At 35.1% G+C, this 27,339-nt stretch overlaps 1 protein-coding gene across 1 annotated transcript; it reads right to left on the reverse strand.

The window, feature by feature from the left end:
* Positions 1 to 1,307: 1,307 nt before the first annotated feature.
* Positions 1,308 to 25,865, reverse strand: LOC114317074 (cysteine-rich receptor-like protein kinase 10). The gene is made up of 7 exons (XM_082888160.1): positions 24,942 to 25,865; positions 4,094 to 4,231; positions 3,877 to 3,998; positions 3,390 to 3,600; positions 2,728 to 2,962; positions 2,052 to 2,202; positions 1,308 to 1,962 (listed from the first exon to the last, which is right to left on the reverse strand). The coding sequence occupies exons 1-7, from the start codon at positions 25,768 to 25,770 to the stop codon at positions 1,633 to 1,635; spliced, it is 2,016 nt and encodes a 671-aa protein (XP_082744286.1). The 5' UTR covers positions 25,771 to 25,865; the 3' UTR covers positions 1,308 to 1,632.
* Positions 25,866 to 27,339: the final 1,474 nt, after the last annotated feature.

The raw sequence follows: 27,339 nt of genomic DNA on the forward strand, positions 1-27,339 counted from the left end.
TTCGACTTCAGCCAAACTTACGTCCACTCCTTAATTTTCACTTGAGATTTTCAACTATTCTTCTAACTTCACAGAGGTGCTAGCAACCTCTTACAGATGGAGCAATCCTCCACAAATTTACATAGATTGTTCAAGTCTTTAGAACCTTGCAAACCTAGGTGATTCTTAATTATGATTTTTGTGGTATTTGGTAATGACCTATGATGGTGCTGGTTATAACGTATTTATAACTCATTATGATTCTAGTTGGGATTTAATTATGACCTTTTGTGATTTTTATTTTAGTTATGACCAAGAGGTCTTTGATTATATTTGAAGCAAAAATGTTACAGATTACAAAAGTTCTACCAAAATTTTTACCAAATGTCTCACATAAGTGTGGGACGCACATGACACCCACATGTTGTAGGCTCCACACCCATGTGAGACATTTGGTAGAAATTTGAGTATAACTTTTGGGATCTCTAGCATTACTCTATTTGAAGTGGTGCTTGGTGATTAGTCTTAAATTATGATTTGGTTATGGCTATTGTGATATTGATTATTGTGGTTATTATTTTGGTTAAAACAAAAAAAAAAAAAAGTCTTTGGTAATGCTTTAAATAATGTTTGGTTATTACTTATTATTTTAGTTACGACCAAAGAAAATCTTTGGTTATACTCCTAAAAAGTAAAATATTTATAGAAAAATGTAAAATAAAAAAAATCAATAAATACACAAGTGTACAAAAAATATAAAACTTCAGTATATTTTCCTATTATTGTTATATATTGAATTTTTTTATACAATAAATATTTACTTTTTAGGTGCATCCAAGTTACATGCATTTAAAAAGTAAAAAATATATATATTTAAAAAAAATTGATTAAAAAAAAGTCTAAACCTGACAAGGAGATTGATTCTTGTATTTTCAAATATAATGATATATAAATCAATTTTTTATAAAATTCATATATAAAATGATGTGGTTTTATGTGATCTTTTATCTCCAATTAAAACTCCAATTATTGTGATTTATTATTTTAAAATATTTTAATCGTTACATTATTTTGGATGAGTTTCAAGAATGAATATTTTGTTTGTAAATTATTTTTCATGTAAAACACACCATTATTACATGATTTAAATGAGAAATTTTGTATTATTCGAATTTTATTTTCAAAAAAGGAGCCATGTGTCCTTTCTCTGTTAATTAGCCATGTTCTTCCTCCATTATTGCTTTAATTGTAATTGGCGCTGCTGGCATGATAAGAGTGTATTAAATTCAATCACAAAATTATATATAATTTCTGTACAAGATGTGAGATTCATACTTAATAAGTCCCACCTCATGTGAGAGATTTATATCCAATTCTATAATAAAAGTTTGGGCACTTACAACTTTATCAATAATAAGGCCTATGAAAAAGAGAAGCACAAAAAAAACTAAAATAAATAAATCTCCAAACAAAAAAGACCTCATTTGGATTTTGGGCTGAGGCTAGGGCACTAGAGAGAACATGAACCCTATATTTTGTTTTTAATCTTTCAAATGTTGAAATATATCATTCATGTCCAACTTTGAGTCTATTGATATTCATCTCATGCCATTAAGCTATCTTTGAACCTTGATATTGCCTTGATTGCTCACATTATCGAGGGTCTAGTTCAGTAATCGATAGTTCATTCACAGAACATGGCAATGACTTGCTTGTAGACTGATTCGAGTCAAGGTCTTCTAGTGTGTTTGGTTGCATTATGCTACGGGCAAAAAATGCTGGTTCCTGAGGAACTGATAGAGTAAAGGAGTAACTACTGAGCATCAAAACTACCGCTGCCATGGAAGGCCTGGCATTAATGTTTTCTTGGACACACAACAAGCCTATATGGATGCATCTAGTGACCTCATTTCTTGAATAAGATTCTTCCAAATTTGGATCCATCAATTTCAAAGGTGTTCCATCTCTCCATAGTTTCCAAGCCTGCAATAATTCATTATATGTAACATGTGGATGTGATGACATTATCCCTAAGTAGGGAAATAATAGTTAGAAAGTATGTAATCACTCACGTAGCTTAACAAGTCTTCAGCATAGCTTGATTGGTAAAAATTACTGATCTTCTTGCCACTTATGATCTCCAAAATTAAGACACCGAAACTAAATACATCGGACTTTACAGAGAACTGTCCATGCATTACATACTCTGGAGGCATGTAACCACTGCAAACCATTAACCATTAGTTTAGCATAATAATAAGAATATTACAAGAAACTTTGCTTAAAAAAAAATTTTAGGGGATAAAATCACATATATTAAACCACTGAGGACATAATGCATCAAGGTTTAATAAATAAATAAATAAATAATTGTGCCAACAAAGATTACTCTCATAAGGAGCTAAATAGATGGGAGTTGCTACATTGTGCATCTTTAAAAAGTGTATATCATATGCATTCTACCACAACAAACGTAATATAACTACAGTATTAATGTGTAGGGACCAAGTTGTTTAAATTAAAACTATAGAGATCAATGTAAAAGTATAATTAACCCATTTTTATTTGTTTAAATTAAAACTATGAAGATCAATGTAAAAGTATAATTAATCCATTTGTATTTTATGCTAGTCCAAGGGGGGGTATTTGAAGAAAAAGAATGATGCTTTTACTTGAGACTGCATAAAGAATTAACTAATCCCAAATATAGAAAATGAAATTAATGAGATTGGGGGACACAAAACTTACAATGTCCCAACGATTCGACTTGTATTTCCTTGAGTTTGATCCACACCAACGATCCTAGCCATTCCAAAATCTGAAATTTTTGCATTTATATTCTCATCTAATAGAACATTGCTAGCTTTGAGATCACGATGTACAATTCTAAGTCGGGAATCTTCATGAAGATAAAGCATCCCTCGAGCTATCCCCCCTATAATCTTGTAACGTTTTGACCAATTCAACTTTTCTTCTTGTGGATCTGTACATTGATCATAATATATGCTCAAGTTAGCAGTAAGGAATTAGACTTGGGTATGATATGTGTCAATTTTATTGAAGTTGAGATGGAAACAATAGTAGAGGAATGCATTAAGCTTAGATTTTGAGCATGAATCTCGGTATGGATTTAAAAAGGAAAAGGAAAAATGTGAACATAATATAAGCTATTTTTTTTCTTCTTCATTTCCCTTTTCTTTTCAATTTTCAATCCAAATCTATAATCTAGATATAGTGTAAATGGGTTTTTTTTTCCTTAGCATGCATTGCAATACTAGCCTGCTAGGTCAGCTACTCAATAAATTTGACTACAAATAATGTATATTCATTGAAATCATGTTTTGCTGTGAAACAAAATAAAATATTAAAAAAATATTATAAAGAACTAGAGTTGTTCGAATGTGCCAAACCGAATAGTAAGTAGTCCAAGCTTTTGTTGGGCACAAATTCATAAATGAGTATCTTTTCTTCTCCTTCTAAGCAAAATCCCAGTAGCCTCACTAGGTTTCTATGTTGAAGTTTGGCTACCAATGCAACTTCATTCTTGAATTCTTCTGCACCTTGCCCTGAGTTTTGAGACAACCTCTTCACTGCTATCTCTGATCCGTTAGGAAGTATACCCTGAGAATATATGACATTTACTAAATTTTGGATCCAAAATGTTGAAACTTCTAATTTTTTTTTTTTTTTTTTTTTTTTTTTTTTTTTTACACAAATGAATTTTTACCACTAGACATAAAACTAGTGAGGCTTATTGGTTTATGGTAAGAAATAGTTGTGGAACCTATTACTTTGTATCTACTATAAGAAAATAGAGTAAAAAAAATTGTTTATGAAGAATAATATTATTGTATTTTATGTCGTTGAAATCATGTACAAGTACAAATGACATCTAACCTTGTAGACATGTCCAAATCCACCTTGGCCAATTTTGTTTTGGTCAGAAAAGTTGTTTGTGGCAGATTGAATTGTACCCAAATCATATTGCAAGGATTGTTCCGTTGTAATTTCATTCCCAACTGGACAAATCAAAAGGTAAATGTAATGGAATTGTTGATTTATTAGTAGAAGAATAAATGGTTAAAACGAAAGAAAAATGTTTTTTTTTGTTTACCATTATCCTCAGCAATGGAACCATATTTCTTCTTTGTTTTCCTACTTCGGAAGAACAAGCATACAACAAAAAGCAAAAGAGAGACTCCAGTTGGGACAATGATGGCAATGAGTACTTGTGATGAGATCCCACCCTTTCCTGCATCAACAAGAAAAAAAATGTATTTGTTGAAAATCTTCACAAGTAAAGAATAGCTCACATTTGAAAATTATGCTTGATATAGCAGATTATAGTTAGAAATCAAGTACGAAAAAAACCATAAATTTGAAATTCAAAGTCAAGAACATGATTGGAAGACTGAAGAAGTATCCTCCTCACCAGCTCATAGACTCACCAGCTCATAGAGCTCATGGACAGCTGTCAATGTTTGTTAAAGCTGCATCATCACAGCTCTGTAATTCTAGGAGCATTAGTTGTAATGGTTAGCAAATCTGTTATGAGTTAGTTAGGCAGTTTAGGTTTCCATTATATAATCTGTTATGAGTTAGTTAGTCAGTTTATGTTTACAGTATATAAATCAATGTAAGTTCCAGATCTGAAATATAATGAAAATAATGAATTCAAAGAATCTCAATATGGTATCAGAGCTTTGAAGCTCTCGTGAGCAAGATCCACAGGTCTCCAATGGCTGATTCTTCCCTGCCATCAAATCTTAGTTTACTAATTTCAAATTTCAACTCTCTCATTACAGTGAAGCTCGAATCCAACAATTTCCTCATATGGAAATCTCAGATGACAAATATGCTTAGAGCATCTGGATTTCTTGATCATGTTAATGGATCTCATCCATGTCCATCTCCAGACCTCATTGATGAATCTGGAAAACCTGTTTCAAATCCAAGTTATGTGCAATGGCAATTGGTTGATGCACATTTGCTTACTTGTCTAACTGCAACTCTATCTTCATCCATTTATTCATCTGTTCTTCATCTGACTCAAAGTGATCAGGTATGGCAATTCTTAGAGAAGCAGTTTACTTCAGTTTCACGCTCTCATATCCATCAACTAAAAACCAAACTTCAAACTCTGCGTAAGAAATCATCTTCAATGGAGGTCTATCTCTCTCAAATTAAAGATCTTGCAGCACAGCTGGCTTTAGCTTCTGCAAAAATTGATGATGAAGATCTGGTTTTCTTCACTTTGAATGGTCTACCAGAGGAATATGATGCTTTCAAAACTTCTATTCGTACTCGATCTGAGCCTATCAAAATGGAAAATTTGTGTTCATTATTATGCTCCGAATCCATTCATATTGCACAGAAACTTAAACAGTCTTCTGGCACTGATCTTCATGTTGCCTATTCTGCCTCACAAGGATCATCTTCATCAGGTTATGATTCTTCAAATTCTGTTACTAGAGGTTTTCACTCTGCAAGGGGCAGAGGTTCCTCTCATGGCTTCAGAGGCAGATATAATAGTTCTCGTGGTGGCAGATTCAATAACAGATACAACAATACTAGTCATAATAATAACAGATCCAGAGGAGCCTTTTCCTTCAACTCTGGATCTAACTCTGGCTGCCAGATTTGTGGAGGTTGGAATCATACTTCTTTTGATTGCTGGCATCGACTGGATCCTACATTTCAGCCTTTCTCTGGCAGCAGTTCCTCTCAGTCAAAGGCTTATGCTGCTTCAGTTCCTCAGTCATATGCTGCTTCAGTTCCTCAGTCCTCTTCTGATCCTTCCATACCTCCTTGGTATGTTGACTCTGCTGCTACCAATCATCTGACCAATGACTTGACTAATCTGCAACAATTTCAGCCTTATCAAGGTCAGGATCATGTTCAAGTTGGTAATGGCTCTTCCTTACAAATCAGTCATATAGGTAAAGGTATTTTGCCAACTCCACATTATTCTTTTCCTCTCTCCAATCTTCTTCATGTTCCAACTATTTCTTCAAACCTTTTATCTGTGCATCAACTCACCAAAGACCTCAACTGCCTTGTTATTTTTGATGCTAATACTTTTGTCATTCAGGACAAATGCACGAACAAGATTCTGCATAGAGGTGTTAACATCAATGGTCTTTACCAGTTCATTCCTTCATCTGAACCATGCTCTTCTCCTCAAGTTTTTCAATCTAGCACTACTGCTCCTCTGTCTGATAGCACTCCAACAACTCTGTTTCAGTCCAGCAATTCAGCATCTGTGCCTGATTTGCTGTGGCATCAAAGATTAGGCCATCCATCTTCTTTAAAGCTTCAGCATCTGGCTGATGTTTTACCAAATAAATTGTCTTTAAATAAGGCCTTGTCTTGCCTTGATTGTAATATGTCTAAATCTCATAGACTTCCTTTCACATTGTCTAATACTTTTGTCAATTGTCCTTTTGCCTTAGTTCATAGTGATGTATGGGGTCCCTTTACAGTAGATGATGCTCCATTTCGTTTCTATGTTTTGTTTGTGGATGACTACAGTAGATTTACTTGGGTTTATCCTTTGAACTACAAGAGTGAGGTGTATGATAAATTGCTTATATTCAAAGCATATATTGACAATCAATTTCAGACTTCTCTTAAAATACTTAGGACTGACTGTGGCACTGAATTTGTCAATAAAAGAATTGATACTTTGCTGTCTTCTCATGGCATTGTTCATCAAAGTAGTTGTCCTTATACTCAGGCCCAAAATGGCATAGCTGAACGCAAACACAGACACATTATTGAAACTACTATCACATTGCTTCATCACTCATCTGTTCCCATTAAGTTTTGGTTTGATGCTGTTGCCACATCCACATTCCTCATTAACAAAATGCCTTCTAGTATTTTACATCACAAGACACCTTTTGAGATGTTATTTCATACCATACCTGATTTCTCTCTTTTCAAAGTGTTTGGCTGTCAGTGTTTCCCTTGGTTAAAACCTTATGTTCCACACAAGCTAGCACCAAAATCCATGTCTTGTGTTTTCTTAGGATACCATCCTACTATTAAGGGATATAGATGTCTTGAGCCTCTTTCTGGAAAAATCTACATTTCTAGGCATGTTATTTTTAATGAATCATGTTTTCTTTTTTCTCAGCAGTCCACAGTGTCCTCTTCTTCATCTACTTCAGATTTATCTACCCTTACATCATTTTTCTGGCCTGCTGCACTCAGTTCTTCAGCTCCCATTCCAACTCAGTCTCCTTCTTCATCTGTTTCATCTTCTGCTGAGCATTCTTCCAGATCTGAGCCTACTCATCCTCTTCCTCAGCCTATTCATATTTCCTCTCCTGCTTCTCCTGCTTCTTCTGAGCCCTCTTCCAGATCTGAGCCTACTCTTCCTCTACCTCAACCTATTCCTATTTCCTCTATTACTATTGATTTACCTCCTCCTTCTCTTTCTTCCTCTGTGTCTAACATCCATCCCATGATTACTCGATCTAAACATAGGCCTTCCCACTGTTTTTCTGCTAAAAGTTCTCTTCTTGAAACTGAACCTACATCTGTTCATGATGCTCTTCACTCTCCTGTATGGTTTCAAGCCATGCAAGAAGAATATCAAGCTCTTCAACAACAAGGCACTTGGGACCTTGTTCCTCTTCCTTCGCATAAAATTGCCATTGGGTGTAAATGGGTTTTTCGCATTAAAAGAGATTCAAATGGTACCATTGCTCGTTATAAAGCTAGATTGGTGGCCAAGGGATTTTTGCAAACAGAAGGAATTGATTTCCATGAGACCTTTAGTCCTGTGGCTAAACAACCCACCATTCGCATCTTTTTGAGTATTGCTCTTCAAGCTCAATGGTCCATCAAACAGCTTGACATTTCCAATGCATTTCTTCATGGTACACTTCAAGAGGAGGTCTATATGCTGTAGCCTCCAGGGTTTGAACAATCTTCTACACATGTTTGCAAACTCAAGAAGGCCTTGTATGGTCTCAAGCAAGCCCCTCGGGCTTGGTACTCCACCTTCTCAACTTTCTTGCTCTCTCAAGGATTCACCAACAGTCTGTCTGATGCTTCTCTTTTTATCAGAAAAACTTCTACAAACCTCACTCTGCTCTTGGTATATGTTGATGACATCTTACTAACTGGTGATGATCCTGCTTTCATTACTCTGCTTCTTCAGCACATGCACACGTCCTTTTCCATGAAAGATCTTGGTCCTTTGTCTTATTTTCTGGGCATTTCAGTTATGTCTGATGAGCATGGTTCCTTTTTATCTCAAGCTAAATATGCTGCTGCATTATTGAATAAAGCTGGAATGGCCGACTGCAAACCATGCTCCTCTCCTATGATAGTTAAAGCTGTGTGTTCTACAACAGATTCCCTGCCATTTACTCAGCCATCACTATATAGAAGTTTGGTTGGTGGACTGCAATATTTGACTATCACTAGACCTGATCTCTCCTTTGCTGTTAATCAAGCATGTCAGTTTATGCATCTCCCTACCAATGCTCATTTTCATGCTGTTAAGAGGCTCCTTAGATATGTCAAAGGGACTCTACATCATGGTCTCTTTTTCACTCCCAGTTCTTTTGCTCTTTTTGCCTTCTCTGACTCTAACTGGGCCAGTGATAGCCTTGATCGAAGATCAACATCAGGCTACTGTGTATATCTTGGCTCAAACTTAATTTCATGGTCCGCTAAAAAGCAGGCCACTGTTTCTAGATCATCCACTGAAGCTGAGTATCGCGCCTTAGCTCATGCTACAGCCGAGCTCACTTGGATTCAACAATTGCTTAAAGACTTTTGTGTTTCTTCTTCTCCTGTTCCTGTCCTATGGTGTGATAGTTTATCTTCCATGGCCTTAGCATCCAACCCTGTTTTTCATTCAAGGTCCAAACATATAGAAATCGATTGTCATTTTATTCGCGAAAAAGTGGTTGCCAACCAGATTGAGCTTAAGTATATTCCGACCATGGATTAGGTAGCTGATATTTTCACAAAGCCTCTTCCTCCTTCCAGATTTCATTATCTTCGTGACAAGCTGTTAGTGGTTTCCTCCCCTATCAGCTTGAGGGGGGCTGAAGAAGTATCCTCCTCACCAGCTCATAGACTCACCAGCTCATAGAGCTCATGGACAGCTGTCAATGTTTGTTAAAGCTGCATCATCACAGCTCTGTAATTCTAGGAGCATTAGTTGTAATGGTTAGCAAATCTGTTATGAGTTAGTTAGGCAGTTTAGGTTTCCATTATATAATCTGTTATGAGTTAGTTAGTCAGTTTATGTTTACAGTATATAAATCAATGTAAGTTCCAGATCTGAAATATAATGAAAATAATGAATTCAAAGAATCTCAATAAAGACAAACTTGGAATAAACAAATGATCTACGTACCCAAAGCAAATGATTTTGCAAGTTTATATAATTTTTTTGGGGAACAATGTACAAGAAGAGATTTAAAGTATTAACATATCAAATCATCTAAATAGAACTTGTATTGGGTTTATGGGCCCAAACTGGAGCGTTCAGTCCTCTTGGTGGATGGGAGACATAGCAGTTCCATTATTTACAACAAATCTCATCCAATTATTTAATTATTGATATCCAATGAATCATTTAATATGTGTGTAATCTGCTCAATAACCCTAAGAAATGAATAATTTCAATCACTAGATGACCCAATAACTTATCAGGTTTAATTTTACGTAAATTGCTAGTAGGAGGACCTAGAGGAGGAGGAAGAACCAGTGAAAGCGGTGGTGCAGTGGCGGTGGCCTTATAAAAGGGGTGCTACTCATAGGCCCTGTTTGGTAAAGCTGTGGGAAAGTGATTATAACTTATAGCCTAACAGCTTATAGCTTATATCTGTGAACATAAGCTGATAACTGTGAACGTAAGCTGATTTTTTACTTATAAATTAAGCTTCTCCTCTCCCACTCAAAAAATAAGTTGATTTTTGACTTACAAAAAACTATAAGCTGTATTGTTAAGCTGAACCAAACACATCAAAATAGCTTAGATTAAGCTAAAAGCTTAAATAAGCTGGAAATAAGCCCTACCAAACAGGACCATACCAGACAACACAATTTGGAAACCAAAATCCTAAACCTTGCCTTCCCAGACAACAACTAGCAAAATTTGAGATACCAGATCTAAGGTAATTATTGCAATCATAACTACAACAAGCCCGTGCAGTGTTTAAAACGGTGTAAATTTAGTTTCTTTAGTTGCAAACTTCTTGCCATACTGACTATCCGAAGAAGAAGAGGAATCCCAAGTGACTATATCATCCATTACACCTCCCAAGACTTCTACAAATCAGTTTAATTCTATTACATTTTGCGTATTAACCAAACTAAGTGCAATTGTCTAATCCACATAAGAGAAGATAGATTGGTTTGAGTATCGCGATATGCACCCTTCGTACCAAACCATGGCAACCTCCAAATTGGGACACTTTTGGACTACTTCTTTAGTAGCAGTGGAGACGCAGGCTTGACAGACGGCAGTGGAAACATCACCATGGCAGAGGAAGAGGCCGTAGGCTATGTCGGGGGGTTGAGGTCGATGGTGAAGTTGGAGAAGCCATTGGTGGTGGTGGTGGAATTAGAGGAGAGAACAGATAAGAGGGTGTTGAGGTTGGTTTGGTATGTGTTGTTGGGAGTGTAAGTTGTTGTGTTTGGGCAGACATATAAGAGAGAATCTGAGCTAACTTTGGTGCTGCTGAGGATGAGAAAGAAAACAAAAAAAAGAACAAAAAGGGTTGTGGGGATGTTGAAGGAAGGGATCATCATGCTGATCAAACTCTTTCTCCACATATTTTTGGGTTTCAATTGATCGATGAACAAGTAGTTATGATGGAAATGTTCGGTTGCCTAAATCTTCAAAAATATGAATTTTAGATCAAGCTAAAAGAGATTTTTTGTTAATAATTTTGTGTTTTGTGTTGGGCTTTTTCATTTTAATTTGTCTCAATTTTTTTTTAAGTTCCAAGTCCACCAAATTTATAAAAGGAAATAACAATGCAGGGTGGAAAACTAATTTTTTTTTTGTAAAATATGATGGTGCAACTCCTTGAATGGTGGGATGGAACTCAAAAGTTACAGGGATGCAAGTTTGAATTTCAACCCTCTATGTCTGTGTAATTTTTTTTTTTTTTTTTTTTGTGTGTGTGTTTCACTGACCTGTGATTTGCCCAATTTGTAGAGATCTAAAAACATAATTAAAAAAAAATCATTAAATACAAAAAATATTAAAAAAAGAGCAAAGTACAAATATACCTTTTAAGATTTATTTAAAATACGAATTATCCCCATGGTTCTGTAAATTGCATTCAGCTCTTTCAAGTTTCTAATCACATCATCAATGATCCCTTTTTATTAATAAATCATAAGGTCAATTAACAAGTTTAATGATGTCATAAATATAATTGAATTAATAATTCATATAATTTTATTGTTGTATAAAAGAGTAGTTAGAAATTTCACTTTTTCTATTATTGTGGGCGCCGTGCCTTTTTCGAGTCTAAGACTCGTTTCCCACAAATTGTTGTACCAACTCGCTTTAATAACAAAGAGTCTCCACTTAATTTTTTTAAAGGGAAATTAAGAAACCTTTAACAATAAAAACTAAGTTAAGGATTGATCCGTCATAACTAGAAGATTCTAGGTTCGGGAGCTTAGATACAAAAGGGGAAGATCATTGAAAGAAAACATCCCATTTTACCCAATTCGAAGATTAGCCTATACTAACTTTCTATTTTATGATTTTAATTGTTAATTATTCACAAATTTCATTTTAAGCCTAAAACCTTTAACTAATCCTAAAACTATGTGATTTGAATAAAATAAATTAAATGAATAAAGCCATATTTTCCATCCAATAGGTGAGTTTCAATATTAAAAAAAATAAAAAAAGGATTCTTAATCATCCATGGCCTTAAACATAAACTAAAATAAATAATATTCATAAATCATTCAAAACAAACAATTTTGCAAGAAAAGCACATAGACTTGGATTATTAAAAAAATAATGCAAACAAAACATGCAAATGCTATGAAAGATGGAGAGACTTACCTAGATGCCCACTTTCAATGTCTTACATGCAAAAGTTGAAATTAAACATAACCTATCATACAACTAAACATACAAAATATTATCCTAGGCCTAGTTTGAAGCTACTAAATGATGCTTATACACAAAAAGCAAATAACAAATAAAGAGCTAAACTACAAACTAACTACATGATGATTTGAACCAAGCCTAATATTGCATGATTGCTATATGAATGCATGATCCTAAATATGTTGTTCTAATGAAAATAGAAGAATCATGGTGAAAAAGAAGAAAAAGATGAGTAAATATGCAAACTATATGACGTATAGATGAACTAAAGCCCTAAGCATGCTTGACTATTGAAAATAGATGAAAACAAGTTTGAGATTAACAAAGAAAGTGTGTTTTACCTTCTGGTTTTCAAGAACTGAAGAGCACACAAAAACAAGTCAAGAAAACTTTACTTTCTTGTTTGTAGGCCTCCATCAAGCTTAGGATTCTGATATTAGTCCAAGTCTCCAAGTCCTTAGAGTATTCTTGATTGCCTTTGGTTGATGTTAGGGTGGGATTTTTGAAATTTAGGGTAAGGGGTAGGATTTCTTTCTTACAAGCTCTCAGATGTTCTTAAAGGTTCACAATTTTGGAACCCCTTGCAAGAGAGGGTGGAGAGGTGCTTTTATAAGCATTCCTAGCTTGGACAGAAAAATAGAGAAGGTTGTTAGAATTGAGCATCGCTTTCTTCCTAGCGCGTCACTCCAATGTCACATTAATTGTCATCCTTGCAAAGTTTTCATTTTTGTCTATCGGGAGAGATGTGGCTGCACAAGGGAAGTGCGACCCCACAAGGGAAGTGCGACCGCACAAATCAGCTACAGCCGCACAATGCACATGCACATGCACGTGAGACCAAGGATCCAAGTGTCAACTTTGTAGGTGCGGGTTTGTATGGCTAGGTGTAGCATTGCATAGCTTTTGCCTACTTATGGCCCAAGCTAGCTCAAATTGTCTTTAGATCGATATTTTTGATAAAACTGATCAGTAATTTTAGAAAATATCATTAATCTAAGTGCAATTGGGCTTCCCTTATCTCTCGGGGTCAGAAAATTGGTTTTGGCTAAAAAATGGATTCAGGGGTATTTTGGTCATATCAGCAAAAAGTTGGTTTTTAGGCCAAAGCAGGGTATAACAACAAGTTTCAACATTCCAAGGGTTGAGATATTATCATTTTATCATTGGGAGGCCTACGAGCGTCCGAAGTCTTGGGGTCAATCAAAATGGGATGACTACAATTACTTCTATTAAATAAAAAAAATTTACAATGGACTATTTGTAATTTCCAGAACCACTAGAGAGACAATTCGTATTTTAAGCAAATATTATGAGTGTATTTATAATTTACCGAAAATAGAACCAAAAAGCCAATTATTTTATTATTAAGGGATACATCCCTCTATGTATTTGGGTAAGAGTTTTAGGACATAAAAAGTTGGTTTGCAAGTGAAAATCCCTAGAATTTTGAAATTCTAAATGGATAAGGATAAACTGTAACATAAATGGTCAGAAATGCTATTTTAACTCTAAAATCCTATACATTTTTCCAACATTTTTTTATTCTCTCTCTCTCTCTCTCTCTCTCTCTCTCTTATTTTCGATTATGTTCTTTTCTATCACCTTCGCCGCTGTCGGAGCCTCCACCGCATCCACAATGCCACCCCACCATATCAACCATCACCGGCACCATTTCTATTGTCGTCACCATATCCATCGACGTTGTCCCACTACCGTTCATCACATCTTTCTCTACCATCAACTGGTATCTACTATCATTCACACATATTCAGTCTAAATTTGATTGATCTAATCTTTTGCTATGTTTCTCTCTTTCCAACATTGTTCATCCACCGTTGCTTGGACATTTTTAGTTCAGATCTAGTTGAAATTACTATTCTCTCTCTCTCTCTCTCTCTCTCTCTCTCTCTCTCTCGAATATCGTTATTTTTTTTTATAAGTTGATTTTAAAAATAGATTCAGTTGATTTGTATGTTGTTAATTGATAGATATTTTGTTATATTGTTTTATCTATATGTTTTCTCTTTTAGGTTCATTGATTTCAGATTTTTCGCTAGAATTAGTCAGTGAAATTTCACTGACTTAGATTCTAACTTTCACTAATTTCGAGAAATTTCATTGTGCTTTTCATTATTAGTTAAAAAAATTTATATATGTTTTGGAAAGTATATAAATTTCACTCACATAGCATAGTGAGATTTCATTTTACAAGAGAGTCATCAAAAATTATCATAGAGAATTTCACTAGCGTTGGAGAGTTGCAGGAAAATTTTCACCGAAAAAATGTACCAATGATGGTCATTAGAAAGTTACCACCATCAATCGAAGGTGGCAACTGGTGACCGAAGGTGGCAATTAGAGGTAGTGGAGTAATGAAACTATAGCAAAAGTAATTTTTTCTAAAAAAAAGTCAATATCCTTAAACTGACACATACGTAATTTAGTTGTCTTTAAACTAAAAAAAAATATTTGCTAAAGAGCTGAAATAAGAAAATATCATATTATTTTAGTGAAATTTTTCTATTTTTTTTAAAATTTTTTATTTTTGCAATTCATCTAGAAGAATAGAATTTAAATATAGTAAATTTTTGATTTTTATTCAAAAACAAAAATGCGTCCGACCCCCAGTAAATCTCACCCCCAGTGACCCTCCAGTGCCACGTGGCACTGCGGGATTAGAAGGAAAGAAAAAAAAAATTTGACCAATAACAGCGCGCCACGTCACTAGGAGTCAGACTCCCACTAGGGGTGTGAAGCATCGTTCATTCAAAAATTCATTGAATACGAATAAAAGTCAACCCAGACGTTTCAGGCCACAAAAATGAGCACTTATGCCACGTCATAATTTGTAATAACACAAAAATAACTAGGGCAATGCTCCAGTCCCCAAGTGGGGTGCAACCCCAGCACCCCACCCCCACCCCCACCCCATCCCCACGTGGGGGTTCAGGAGAGGAGAATCGAAAAAAAAAAAAAAAAAAATTGAGCTAATCACAAATCACTAAGGGTGGTGGGATCACCCCAGTTGGGGTTTAAGTCATTTTGCAAATAACTAAATAAATATATATCTATTTAAGAAGAAAAAAAATAATTTACTCTGCAGAATCTCTGCAAAATCTGCAGAAAATGAAATCAAAATAAAATCAAGAATGAAATCAAGCAATCAATTACATGATCATTAGCCTATAAATAGGATGTAGGTAACAAATATTTCTTCACCAAACACTGCCATATACTTTGATAGGAGAATTGTACCAGGGGAAGTGTTCCGGAGAGCTCCATTAATTCCGGTAAGCTTATTCTTCACGTTTTCCTTTCAAGTTGATATATATATATATATATATTTAAGGTGGGTGGTGATCGGTGGTGACGAGGGAGGTGGTTGCCGGTCGGCGGTTGTGCCAAAAGTAAGAATAAAGACTGATTTTCCAAGTGCGATGGTGGCCACAGGAGAGGCTGCCATGGAGTTTTTGGGGCTGACAATAGCAGCCATGGAAGCAAAGGAAAGAAAAGAAAAAGAAAGGAAAAGATAGTAGAGAAAGAATAGAAGAAAGAGTGAATAAAATGAGAGAAAAATAAAGAAAAAGGAGAGGAAAATCTAGAGAGAGAGTAGCTAGTTTCAGGGAAAATTCTACCATGACAGTGGTTTTCATACATAAAAAAAAAAAATATAAGATGAATGCTAATTATTGGATGAGTAGATAGTACAATTAAGTGAAAAAATTAAGGTACTTTTTTAAAAAGTAAAATAATTTTAGTTAATTTTGAAATAAACAAATCATGCTAACTTTTCATTTACTATAAACATGCTTACCATTTAAAATATTACTCGCTAATGTTTCGTTGGGGAAGAAGGATTAGGTTAGGTTTGGAGTTATGTTAGTTATAAAAAGACAAAATAAGTTTTTTAGTTCAATAAGGCAAAACATCACATCCAATTCATAATTATTACATTCTTTTTCTCACAAAAAGTCAAAAAAGTCAAAAAGTACTTCTCAAACGAGATTTTTTAGCCCAAGCTAAAATAGTCAAAAAGTCAAAAGACAACCCATTTTCCTAACGAAAGTTGAATACGTCATCACCTTATTTCTTAAAATTTTTTACATTTTAAATTAATATTAAATACATAAAATTAATGACACATCATATTTAATTTTTTTTATATTTTATTTTGTTATGATTTATAAAAAGTAAAATATAATAGGTAAATATTAATTTGAAGAATAGAGCATCGAAAATGAAAAACTAAAAAAGTTATAAGAAAACCTGCTCAACTGCATTTTCCTCCCAACTATTTTTCATGACGTATATGCAAATTGTTGGCCATAACATTGCTTTACAACTGTTACCAACACAATAAATAAACAGTGTCACTGGTAGCACCTACCTTTCTTCTTTCTTTGTACCCTCTATTTCTTTTATTTTTTTTAATTTCAATTTTTGTCCGAACATAAAGTTCCATTTTTACCCTCTCACTCACTCAAATATATCTCTCCTCTCTCTCTCTCTCCGCTGGTCCCAAACCCTCTCTCAGATCTCTGCCTCTCTTAGTGTTACTCACCGTTGTCTCACTTCTCCACCGATCTCCCTCCTTCGTCGATTTTCTCACATCTGTTGCCGTTTTTTCACCTCGAGGCAACTTCACGGAGAGGATTTGTCGACGTCGTTAAATTCCGACGACGAGAAGACACCATCGCCATCATCTCTTCTGGAGATCATCATCATCATCGTTAAGGTTCTGCCATTGTTGAGAAATCCCCCACTATTGTGTTGTCACGTCGATCACTTCAGATTTGAGATCATCCAGATCTATTTCGTAGATCAACTAATTTATCGCCATCATCACCAGATTGGACCTCCACACACGATTTCGCCAACTTAGAGTGAAACCCTAAACGACCATTGATGTATCAGACTCTAAACTGTTGGGTATACCTCCTTATTGGAGTGTGGGACCCAATTGATTTATTAAAAGAGTTTTAATTTGGCTTGGTTTAGTATAATATATTTTTATATATTATATTTGAAGAGACCCAATTCAATTTGGATACAATTATGATTTAATTATAAAAATCCAAGATTCACAACATATATAATATAACTAATATATATATTGTTGCTTCTTCACCTTTTTCCGTAGTACGTGAGGCAGCAGCTATTTGTTTGTTCAATCTTGGTACATGTGCTACAAATTGATTCAAGTTTTGTTCTTTCAAAAGCACTATTATTCGGTGGCTGGCGTGTGGAATTTTCTTCACGTCGTTTCGGCTGTTTTGGTAGAATTGATTTGGGTTGTTATTTTGGATCTTCTACAACTCTGGTTCAGAAGATTTGGTTCATCTATTTGGTGAGGTCTTTCCTCTTGTTTATTTGTGATTATTTGGAATTCACCTAAGGGTGTTTTGTGAGACCATTAGTATCTCGTTTGTAATCGTTTGAAACTTATTTGGTTGATAGTGGAATCGGATTTCGATCCCGTGGACGTACCTCACATTGAGGGAACCACGTAAAAATTCTTGTGTTGCCTTTGATTTAATTTTTCCGCATTAGTTTTTATTCCTATTGATTGATTTACTTGTGGGGAATCACGGATTTTCCCTAACAACTGGTATCAGAGCTTACGATTTATTTGGGTTTAGTTATTTGTGTAAATCAATGGAGGGGAATGTGGGTCGTATGTCTAGCTTCAATGGAAGTAATTGGGTAACTTGGAAAACTAAAATGGAGGACCTATTATTTTGTAAAGATTTGTATGGACCCATTGAGGGTGCTAGTGGCAAACCCGAGGGTATGAAAGATGATGAATGGAATAGGCTTAATCGAAAAGCCGTTGGTGTTATCCGTCAATGGATTGATGACAGTGTGTTTCATCATGTTGCTACTGAAACTTCAGCACATGATTTATGGAAAAAATTAGAGGGCCTTTATGATAGGAAATCAGCCACAAATAAAGCCTTTCTGTTTCGTAAGTTGGTTAATTTAAAATATAAAGAGGGCAGCCCTATTCCGGAACATCTGAATGAAATAAAGAGTATTGTTAACCAACTTGCTTCTATGAAAATTGTTTTTGATGATGAGTTGCAGGCTTTGATGCTACTTAGTTCTTTGCCCGAAAGTTGGGAGACTTTGGTTGTGACCGTCAGTAATTCAGCGCCCGATGGAGTTGTCACAATGGGCCAAGTCACTAGTAGCCTGTTGAATGAAGAAACTAGAAGAAAATCAGCTGGTTCCTCTCATTCGGAAGCATTCATTGTGAGAGGTCGAAGCAAAACAAGGGGAAGGAGTAAGACTCCTCATGGTCGTGATCAAAGCCGTGACAAATCGAAAGATGGTTCTTTTTCAAAGAAAGACATTGAGTGCTATTATTGCCATGAGAAAGGGCACATGAAGCGGGAATGCCGAAAGCTCAAGAATAAGGAGAAAAGGCGTGACAAAAGTGTGGACAAGAAGTAAGAAGACACAACGGCAGTTACTACCAATGCTGATCTCATGGTCGTTTGTGAAGATGATTGTATCAATTTTGTGGGCCAAGAGAGCAATTGGGTGATTGATTCCGGTGCTTCTTTTCATGTGACTTCTCGAGTTGATTTCTTCACTACCTACACCGAAGGAGATTATGGTTTTGTTCGAATGGGTAATGAAGGTTTGTCCAAGATTATAGGTATGGGTGATGTTTGCTTGGAAACAAATTTGGGCTGCAAGTTATTGCTTAAAGATGTAAGGCATGTTCCCGACATTCGTCTCAATTTGATCTCTACTGGGAAGCTAGATGATGAAGGCTTCAACAACAAATTTGGTGATGGAATATGGAAGCTCACGAAGGGTTCTTTGGTGGTGGCTAAGTGCAAGAAGACTCATACACTTTATTCGATGCAAGGAAAAATTTGTAAAGGTGTTGTCAATGCACTTCAAGATGATACTTCTACCGAATTGTGGCACAAGCGGCTTGGCCACATGAGTGAAAAGGGGCTGCAAGTTTTGTTCAAGAAAGAGCTTCTACCCGGTTTGAAAGGTACACATCTTAAAACTTGTGTTCATTGTTTGGCGGGTAAACAACATAGAGTTTCTTTTCATAAAAATGTTGTTTCTAGAAAAGAAAATGTTTTGGAGTTGATTCATTCTGATGTTTGTGGTCCTTTAAAAGTTAGAACACATAGTGGTGCACTTTATTTTATTACTTTCATTGATGATTATTCAAGGAAAGTTTGGGCTTTTCTACTAAAAACTAAAGATGAAGTTCTAGAAGCATTTAAGCATTTTCAGGCCATGGTTGAAAGAGAAACAGGGCAGAAATTGAAGTGCATCCGATCAGACAATGGTGGTGAATACATTGGGCCATTTGATGAGTGTTGTCGCAGTCAAGGTATTCGGCACCAAAAGACAGTTAAGAAGACTCCTCAACAAAATGGCGTTGCCGAGAGGATGAACCGCACCATTGTGGAAAGAACAAGGTGTTTGCTTTCACAAGCTAAATTGCCAAGATCCTTTTGGGGTGAGGCATTGAAGACGGCGGTTGACGTGATCAATTTGTCTCCTTCCTATCCTTTGAATGGTGATGTTCCAGAAAGAGTTTGGACCGGTAAAGATGTGTCTTATGAGCACTTGAGAGTGTTTGGTTGCCGAGCTTTTGTTCACATTTCAAAAGATGAGAGGTCCAAGCTTGATAGTAAGTCAAGACAATGTATTTTTCTTGGCTATGGGCGTGATGAATTCGGATATAGATTGTGGGATCCGGTCGACAAGAAAGTCATTCGAAGCCGTGATGTTGTGTTTCTTGAAGACCAAACAATTGAAGACTTTGGCAAAGGTGATCAACAGGAACCAAAAACTAGTGATCTCATTGACATGGATCCATCTCCTTCATCTTCAGTTGATGATGAAAATGGGGGAGATGTGCAGCCACCTATTGAAGATGTAGAGGATGATGCTAATCCTAATGAAGTTGAGCCAGAAATTGAGGAAGAGCACCCAACTCAAGAACCGCCACCACAACTTGAGTTGAGGAAATCTACAAGGGACCGAAAACCTTCAAGAAAGTATCCTCCCAATGAATTTGTGTTGATTTCTGATCAAGGGGAGCCTGAGAGCTATCAAGAAGCTATTGAGCATGCAAAGAAAGGTGATTGGAAAAAGGCCATGGAAGAGGAGATGAACTCCTTACTTGAAAATCACACCTATGATTTAGTGAAGTTGCCTAAAGGGAGGAAAATTCTGAAAAATAAGTGGGTCTTCAAATTGAAGAATGATGGCAAGAATCTGAGGTACAAAGCACGTCTTGTTGTGAAAGGCTTTGGGCAAAAAAAAGGTATTGATTTTGATGAGATTTTCTCGCCAGTTGTGAATATGTCTTCTATTTGGGTTGTACTTGGCATGGCTGCAAGTATGAACCTTGAAGTTGAGCAACTTGATGTGAAGACTGCATTTCTTCATGGTGACCTTGAAGAAGAAATTTACATGGAGCAACCGGAAGGATTTGTGGAAAAAGGGAAAGAGAAATTTGTTTGCAAATTGAAGAAAAGTTTGTATGGTCTCAAGCAAGCCCCGCGGCAATGGTACAAAAAATTTGACTCTTTCATGATGAATAATGGTTTTTCTAAAACCACTTCGGACCATTGTGTGTTTGTGAAAAATTTCCCGGATGGTAAATTTATTATTCTTTTACTTTATGTTGATGACATGTTAATTGTGGGTCAAGATTCTACCATGATAAACAGGTTGAAATTGGAGTTGAGCAAGTCTTTTGCAATGAAAGATTTGGGACCGGCAAAGCAAATTCTTGGTATGAAAATTGTTCGTGATCGCAAAGAGGGGCTGATTTGGTTGTCTCAAGAAAGCTACATTGAGAAAGTTATTGAGAGGTTCAACATGAATAAAGCAAAGCCGGTTGGTTGTCCACTTGCAAGTCACTTCAAACTTAGTTCGAATCAATGCCCTACAAGTGAGAAAGACAAAGAAGAGATGTTGAAAGTTCCTTATGCTTCAGCAGTTGGTTCTTTGATGTACGCCATGGTTTGTACAAGGCCGGATATTGCTCACGCTGTTGGTGTGGTGAGTCGTTTTCTCTCTAATCCGGGTAAAGAACATTGGGCAGCGGTAAAATGGATTCTAAGATATCTTCGAGGGACTTCGAAGGTGTGTTTGTGTTTTGGGGATGGTAAGCCGATGCTTGATGGGTTCACAGATTCTGACATGGCCGGTGATGTTGATTCTAGGAAATCTACTTCGGGGTATTTGATGACTTTTGCAGGGGGAGCTGTGGCATGGCAATCTAAATTACAAAAATGTGTTGCTCTCTCAACTACCGAAGCTGAATTTATTGCTATTACAGAAGCTTGCAAAGAAGAGTTATGGTTGAAGAAATTTTTGCAAGAATTGGGTTTGAAGCAAGAAAAGTATGTGCTTTATTGTGATAGTCAAAGTGCTATTCACTTGAGTAAAAATTCTACTTTTCATTCGAGATCGAAACACATTGATGTGAGATACCATTGGATTCGTGATGTGTTAGATTCGAAATTGTTGCAACTCGAAAAGGTTCACACCGATGATAATATTTCAGATATGTTGACAAAGACTTTGTCGAGGGACAAACATTTGAAGTGTCGAACTTTGGCGGGTATGGTTGATCTCTCCACCTAAGTCGGTAGGGGGAGAATTGTTGGGTATACCTCCTTATTGGAGTGTGGGACCCAATTGATTTATTAAAAGAGTTTTAATTTGGCTTGGTTTAGTATAATATATTTTTATATATTATATTTGAAGAGACCCAATTCAATTTGGATACAATTAGGATTTAATTATAAAAATCCAAGATTCACAACATATATAATATAACTAATATATATATATTGTTGCTTCTTCACCTTTTTCCGTAGTACGTGAGGCAGCAGCTATTTGTTTGTTCAATCTTGGTACATGTGCTACAAATTGATTCAAGTTTTGTTCTTTCAAAAGCACTATTATTCGGTGGCTGGCGTGTGGAATTTTCTTCACGTCGTTTCGGCTGTTTTGGTGGAATTGATTTGGGTTGTTTTTTGGATCTTCTACAACTCTGGTTCATCTATTTGGTTCATCTATTTGGTGAGGTCTTTCCTCTTGTTTATTTGTGATTATTTGGAATTCACCTAAGGGTGTTTTGTGAGACCATTAGTGTCTCGTTTGTAATCGTTTGAAACTTATTTGGTTGATAGTGGAATCGGATTTCGATCCCGTGGACGTACCTCACATTGAGGGAACCACGTAAAAATTCTTGTGTTGCCTTTGATTTAATTTTTCCGCATTAGTTTTTATTCCTATTGATTGATTTACTTGTGGGGAATCACGGATTTTCCCTAACATAAACCTATCCCTACGCCACTAATTTTCGAGCTCAAACTATCAAACCATTAGATGTCACCGTGATGAAGTGAAATTGAGCGAAGAATTGAAGCATACAAGTAAAATTAAGGATCGCGAAGTCGAAGATAACTACAGAGGATTAGCTCAGAGAGAGAGAGAGAGAGGGATTTTGGGCATAACTGGAAGGGGGAGGAAGAAGAAGTGGAGGGGAGAGAGAGAAGAAATTAGATAGGTGCTAATAGCAGCACTTTAAATAAATCCTCCTTAACTATGGTTGGATTGCCTGAGATGAGACCTATTGGCTAACATAAGTGAAAACTTTGAAGGCTGAGTGTGTTAGATGAAATTTTTATTTATTTATTTATTTATTTTTAAAACCTTATGTTGCATTTGGATGGATGAATTTGAAATTAGGAGAATTGTTGTCAACATAGACAAATCTATATAATCTATATTCCATAAGGATCCTTGTGCTACTAAAATCCTTGTTGAGGAGAAATCCAAACAACTAATATTGCAGAGAGACCCAAAACTCAAAAGTCACAAAATTCATGAAATTTATCATATCCAAGATTTTCTAAAAATTAGAAAAAAAAAATCAATATATATATTATTTTCTAAGATAACTTGAAAAAAAATCAGTATATATATGATTTTTTCTAAAATCATATATATACGTTTATTAGAAAACCACACCCCCCCCCCCAAAAAAAAAAAAAAAAAAAAATCAACCCAAAACTCTAAAATTTTCTAAAAATCACAAAAAAGAAAAAAAAACTCTGAGTCTATATGAGAAAATCAAAGGGAAAAAATGGCTGGGCCGATGAGATTGGCTTTGAGTTGAACAAAGAGGTCGTAGAGCTGGCCTAGATCAGCAGCATTCCAGTGAGAGTAGAGAAGGGTGAGGCGAGCACAAGGGTTTTTGAGATAGAAAGTGACGATGTTGTTCCCAGATTTGGTGTCAAGCAACAACCAATCTTTCGTCGGAAATGGGTGAGATCTTGAGCGCTGAGAGCTGTGGAGAGAGAGGGTATAAGAAGAGGGTTCGCAGGTTCGCAAGAAGAAGAGGGTTCACATGTCAATCGTCTGTTCTTCTTCTTGTTGTGGCTTCGATTAGAGGAGTGAAACAGAAAAGGGTTTACAGGTTCAAGGTGTTAGCGTTTTCATAGACAACGGAATGAGAGAGAAAGAGGGAAAGAGAGGGAAAGCTAAGGACTAACGCTATGTTTGGTAACTTAGGAGAGAAAAGAAAAGAAATGATTACTTAAGTAATAAGAGAAAAGAAATGATTGTAATTTTTTTCTTTTTTATTTGGATAAGTAAGAAATAAAAGAAAAGAAATGATTGTGATTTCTCTCCTTCTTGTTTGGTTAGATTTCATTAAGAGAAAAGAAAATAAATTATTTTATGTTATATTACCAAAATAACCTTTTTATATTTTCAATCATTTTATTTCTTTTATTTTTACAGGGGTAAAATTGGTATTATGAAAATATAAACATTTGTGGATTTCTTTTCTCTCCCAATCTCTCTACTTTTGGGAAGATTGAAAATAAGAGTTATGAGAGAAATGAGTTTCTCTCTATTTCTCTCTATTTCTCCCCATTTCTTTCCACTTAAGATAACCAAACAGAAAAAAGAAATACATTTCTCTCTATTTCTTTTCTTTTCTCTCCAAATCACTCAATCCAAACACAGTGTAAGGAAGCTTGACAGAACACGGTAGAGAGAGAGAGAGAGAGAGGGGGGGGGGCAACGATAGCTGTGGTGACTTTTTCTTTTTTTTTTTTCTTTTTTCAATGGTCCAGATTAAAGATTTCAATCTAAACGCTCAAATTCATTTTTATGTATGGTACTCAAGTACTACTTTTGACCAAAACAGACCCAAGTTCATAAAAGAAAACCAGCAATTGCTGGAAGGAAGAAGACATAAAAAATAATCCTGTGTGATTGTGTTATGAAAGTATTTTATACCTTAGTGTATTTAACCCAATCGGGTAAGACTTTGACCCCGAAAATGATTATTCTAAGATTTTTTTGAAGTGTAGAATCTATTTTTGAGGTTATTTTACTTTGATTTTGATCCCAAAATTCTGATCATGAAATGGGTTGATTTATCTGACTATTCGAGACAATTAATGGCAAAACCTCAACCGATTGCCATGATATATTAATAAGTTATCCCCTGAACTTTTGATGACCTGATTGATAACTTAAAAAAAGATGTGAAATATAACTACAATTTACACAATTTTTCTATTTTTTTTTTCAAATTCATACACAAATCTATTATCCAAGATTTTTTAGGTACCTAAAAGGAGAAATTATTCAATGCTCATGGAGCAAGTTTAGGTCGTGATCAAAATGAGGAGTTATAGGTTGAAATCATAGGGCTTACCATTTTTATGTTAGAGTTTTACGAGATAAAGTGTAAAGTGTTGACATGTAAATGGAATAGAGTATTGCTCCAAGAATATTGAATAATTTCTCCCGTAAAAGGGGATCAAACACTCACCACCACTAGCAGCGCCGTTGTCAGTCCTGTTGGCTGCAGATTCAGGAGCTTTTGGGGGAGGAGGATCTACGGCGACTGGAGGAAGAGGAACCAAATTCTCGGAGAACCTATAACTAAGGATACAGCTTGGTGTAAAAGTTCTCGCTTCTATCTTTCCAGCTGCGCATGTTTGAATACCACCAATGACACCAGACAGGCAAGAATTGCAATACGTTGGTGACAAGTCTGCTGTACACTGTGCCATGCTGGACAATTTCCAATCAGTTGTGATATTATCTTCTCTTTCTGCGTACATAGTGGGCTTAGAAGTATTGGAAATTGCCTCACTTCTCAGTTTAGTGAATATATCCCGCAAATCCCATTTGGTTATGTCTCGAGTATTAAAAACACAAACTGCTGATCCTATCTCCGTGGTAGAGAAGAAAGAAATGTTTGAGTAGCGAATAAAACACACATCATGCCATATATATGCCTCTTTTCTGAAGGGACATCTTCTTACAATCTCACTGCTTGCCTTCTTGAGGCAATTTTGGCAGTCACTCAAGGAAACCTCACCGATGCAGAGGAACCGAGCATAAACTTTGTCTGGGTCATCCCCTTCTGTCACGTTGGGGTAGATCGCTTTGCCACTACCATTATAAATGTAAAGCGGTGACCGGTTGAGGGTGTGGTTCAGGTTGATATCAAATTGGCTACCAGCAGTGAAATTGGCATCCGGACATATGGCATCTATGGAGGAAACCAGTGCCACGATCAGACAGTGTGGGAGGATAACAAGCAGAAGCAATAGAGAAAAAAACAAGGGAGTTATTACAACTATAGGCATCATTCTGTTTCCTTGCAACTTTTTTTCAAGAACTGCAGAAAATAATAGCTAAAAGTGTTTGCTGCTAAAGATGTTGAAGAGAAGAACATGTACACATATAGATTGCCTAGCGCTTACTTTGACTAATCAAACCGACACGATCTTTCACATTGATACACGGTATCATCGTTTAATAATAAAATACTGAATGCCATGAGTAAATCTCACTATACAAATGCTTTTTGGGCAAATTATATCGGTATTCTCTGCATTTTGTCTCCTTTGCTATTTTAATTCTTTTAATTTTAATTAGTTTGATTTTGATATTTAATTTTAAATTTTGTATCAATTTAATATAATTGATAACGTCAATTAAGGATTTTGAAGAAAAATAGTCACTGAATTGATTAAAATTAACTCATTGAGTTAAATAAGTTCACAAATTTTGTTGATAAAAAACATGACACGTCCTGTTCATCCGAGTATTTTCTCCCAAAAAAAAAAAAAAAATATTAATATAAATATATAAGTGAGCCGCTATTCTCATTCTACTTTGCTTCAAATACATTATTTTGTTTATCCTTTATTATACATAGTTACATTAATATTCCTTTGCACAAAATACACTCCCTAAAAAAACTAAAATTTTAAGGGTATTAATGTATTTTTGAGTAAAGCAGGGAGTGTATTTGGAATAAAGTAGAGTGAGAATAGCAGCTCCAAAAAAAACTAATAGTTTAATTAATTTGAACAAATTGAGATAAAATCATAAATTTATAGTCAAAATTAAAACAATTGATATTATAAAAACCAAAATAATGTAATGACCGAAATATAGAAACTACAAGTGAAATTTGTCCATGTTTCGTTTAAACATTTTTTAAAAAAATTATCTTTAGGGGGTAAATTACACAAATCAATATGGATTCTTTTCAATAAAAAATCCTTCTCCATTTCGATTATAACAATAATTATGAGTCTATGTAAACCCTATAATAGAATTTGGAGGATTTACACGTAGGTCTTAATAAGTAAACTTATTGTTCAATAGATCTTATGATAATTAACCGTGTTTTTTCATCAAACATTATTAAAAAAAGTCATTAATTGTTAATTTTCAATGATAGTTTAAAAATTGTCACAAAAAATGTCATTAATTATAAGTTTTAGCGGCACTTTAAAAAAATCGTTACAAAAAAGTCACTAATTTTCAACTTTCAGCGATAGTTTGAAAAATTCATTATAGAAAAATGTCACCAATTGTAAGTTTTAGCTATAATTTATAAGAACTGTGACAAAAAAAAAAAAGTCAATAATTGTTAATTTTTAGTGACATGTAAAAAATCGTCACAAAAAATTATTTTTAACAACAACTTTATTAAGACTTATTTTTAATAGAATTTAATTAGAATTAAGTCTAACTATTAGAACTATTGGTAGTTTACCCCAGAATTTGTTACACAAATATTTAATGGTTTTTTTTTTGGTTATAGATTGCCTATAGAGAATTATTATTTTTATTTAACACATTTAATGAAAAATTGAAATTTTTATAAAGCTCGACTCTGTTCCGAATAGAACGCAATAGGGGAC

This window comes from Camellia sinensis, chromosome 9 (genome assembly GCF_055761805.1).
Source record: "Camellia sinensis isolate YWXY chromosome 9, ASM5576180v1, whole genome shotgun sequence".
In the NCBI taxonomy this organism is placed as follows: Eukaryota; Viridiplantae; Streptophyta; class Magnoliopsida; order Ericales; family Theaceae; genus Camellia; species Camellia sinensis.

Coding starts and splice junctions, on each gene's coding strand:
- LOC114317074 (XM_082888160.1), bottom strand. CDS start 25,770: ATGATGCCTATAGTTGTAATAACTCCCTTGTTTTTTTCTCTATTGCTT. Junction 4,232..24,941: donor CAACGGCGCTGCTAGTGGTG/GTGAGTGTTTGA, acceptor TTGTTGATGCAG/GAAAGGGTGGGATCTCATCA. Junction 1,963..2,051: donor CTGAAGACTTGTTAAGCTAC/GTGAGTGATTAC, acceptor GAATTATTGCAG/GCTTGGAAACTATGGAGAGA.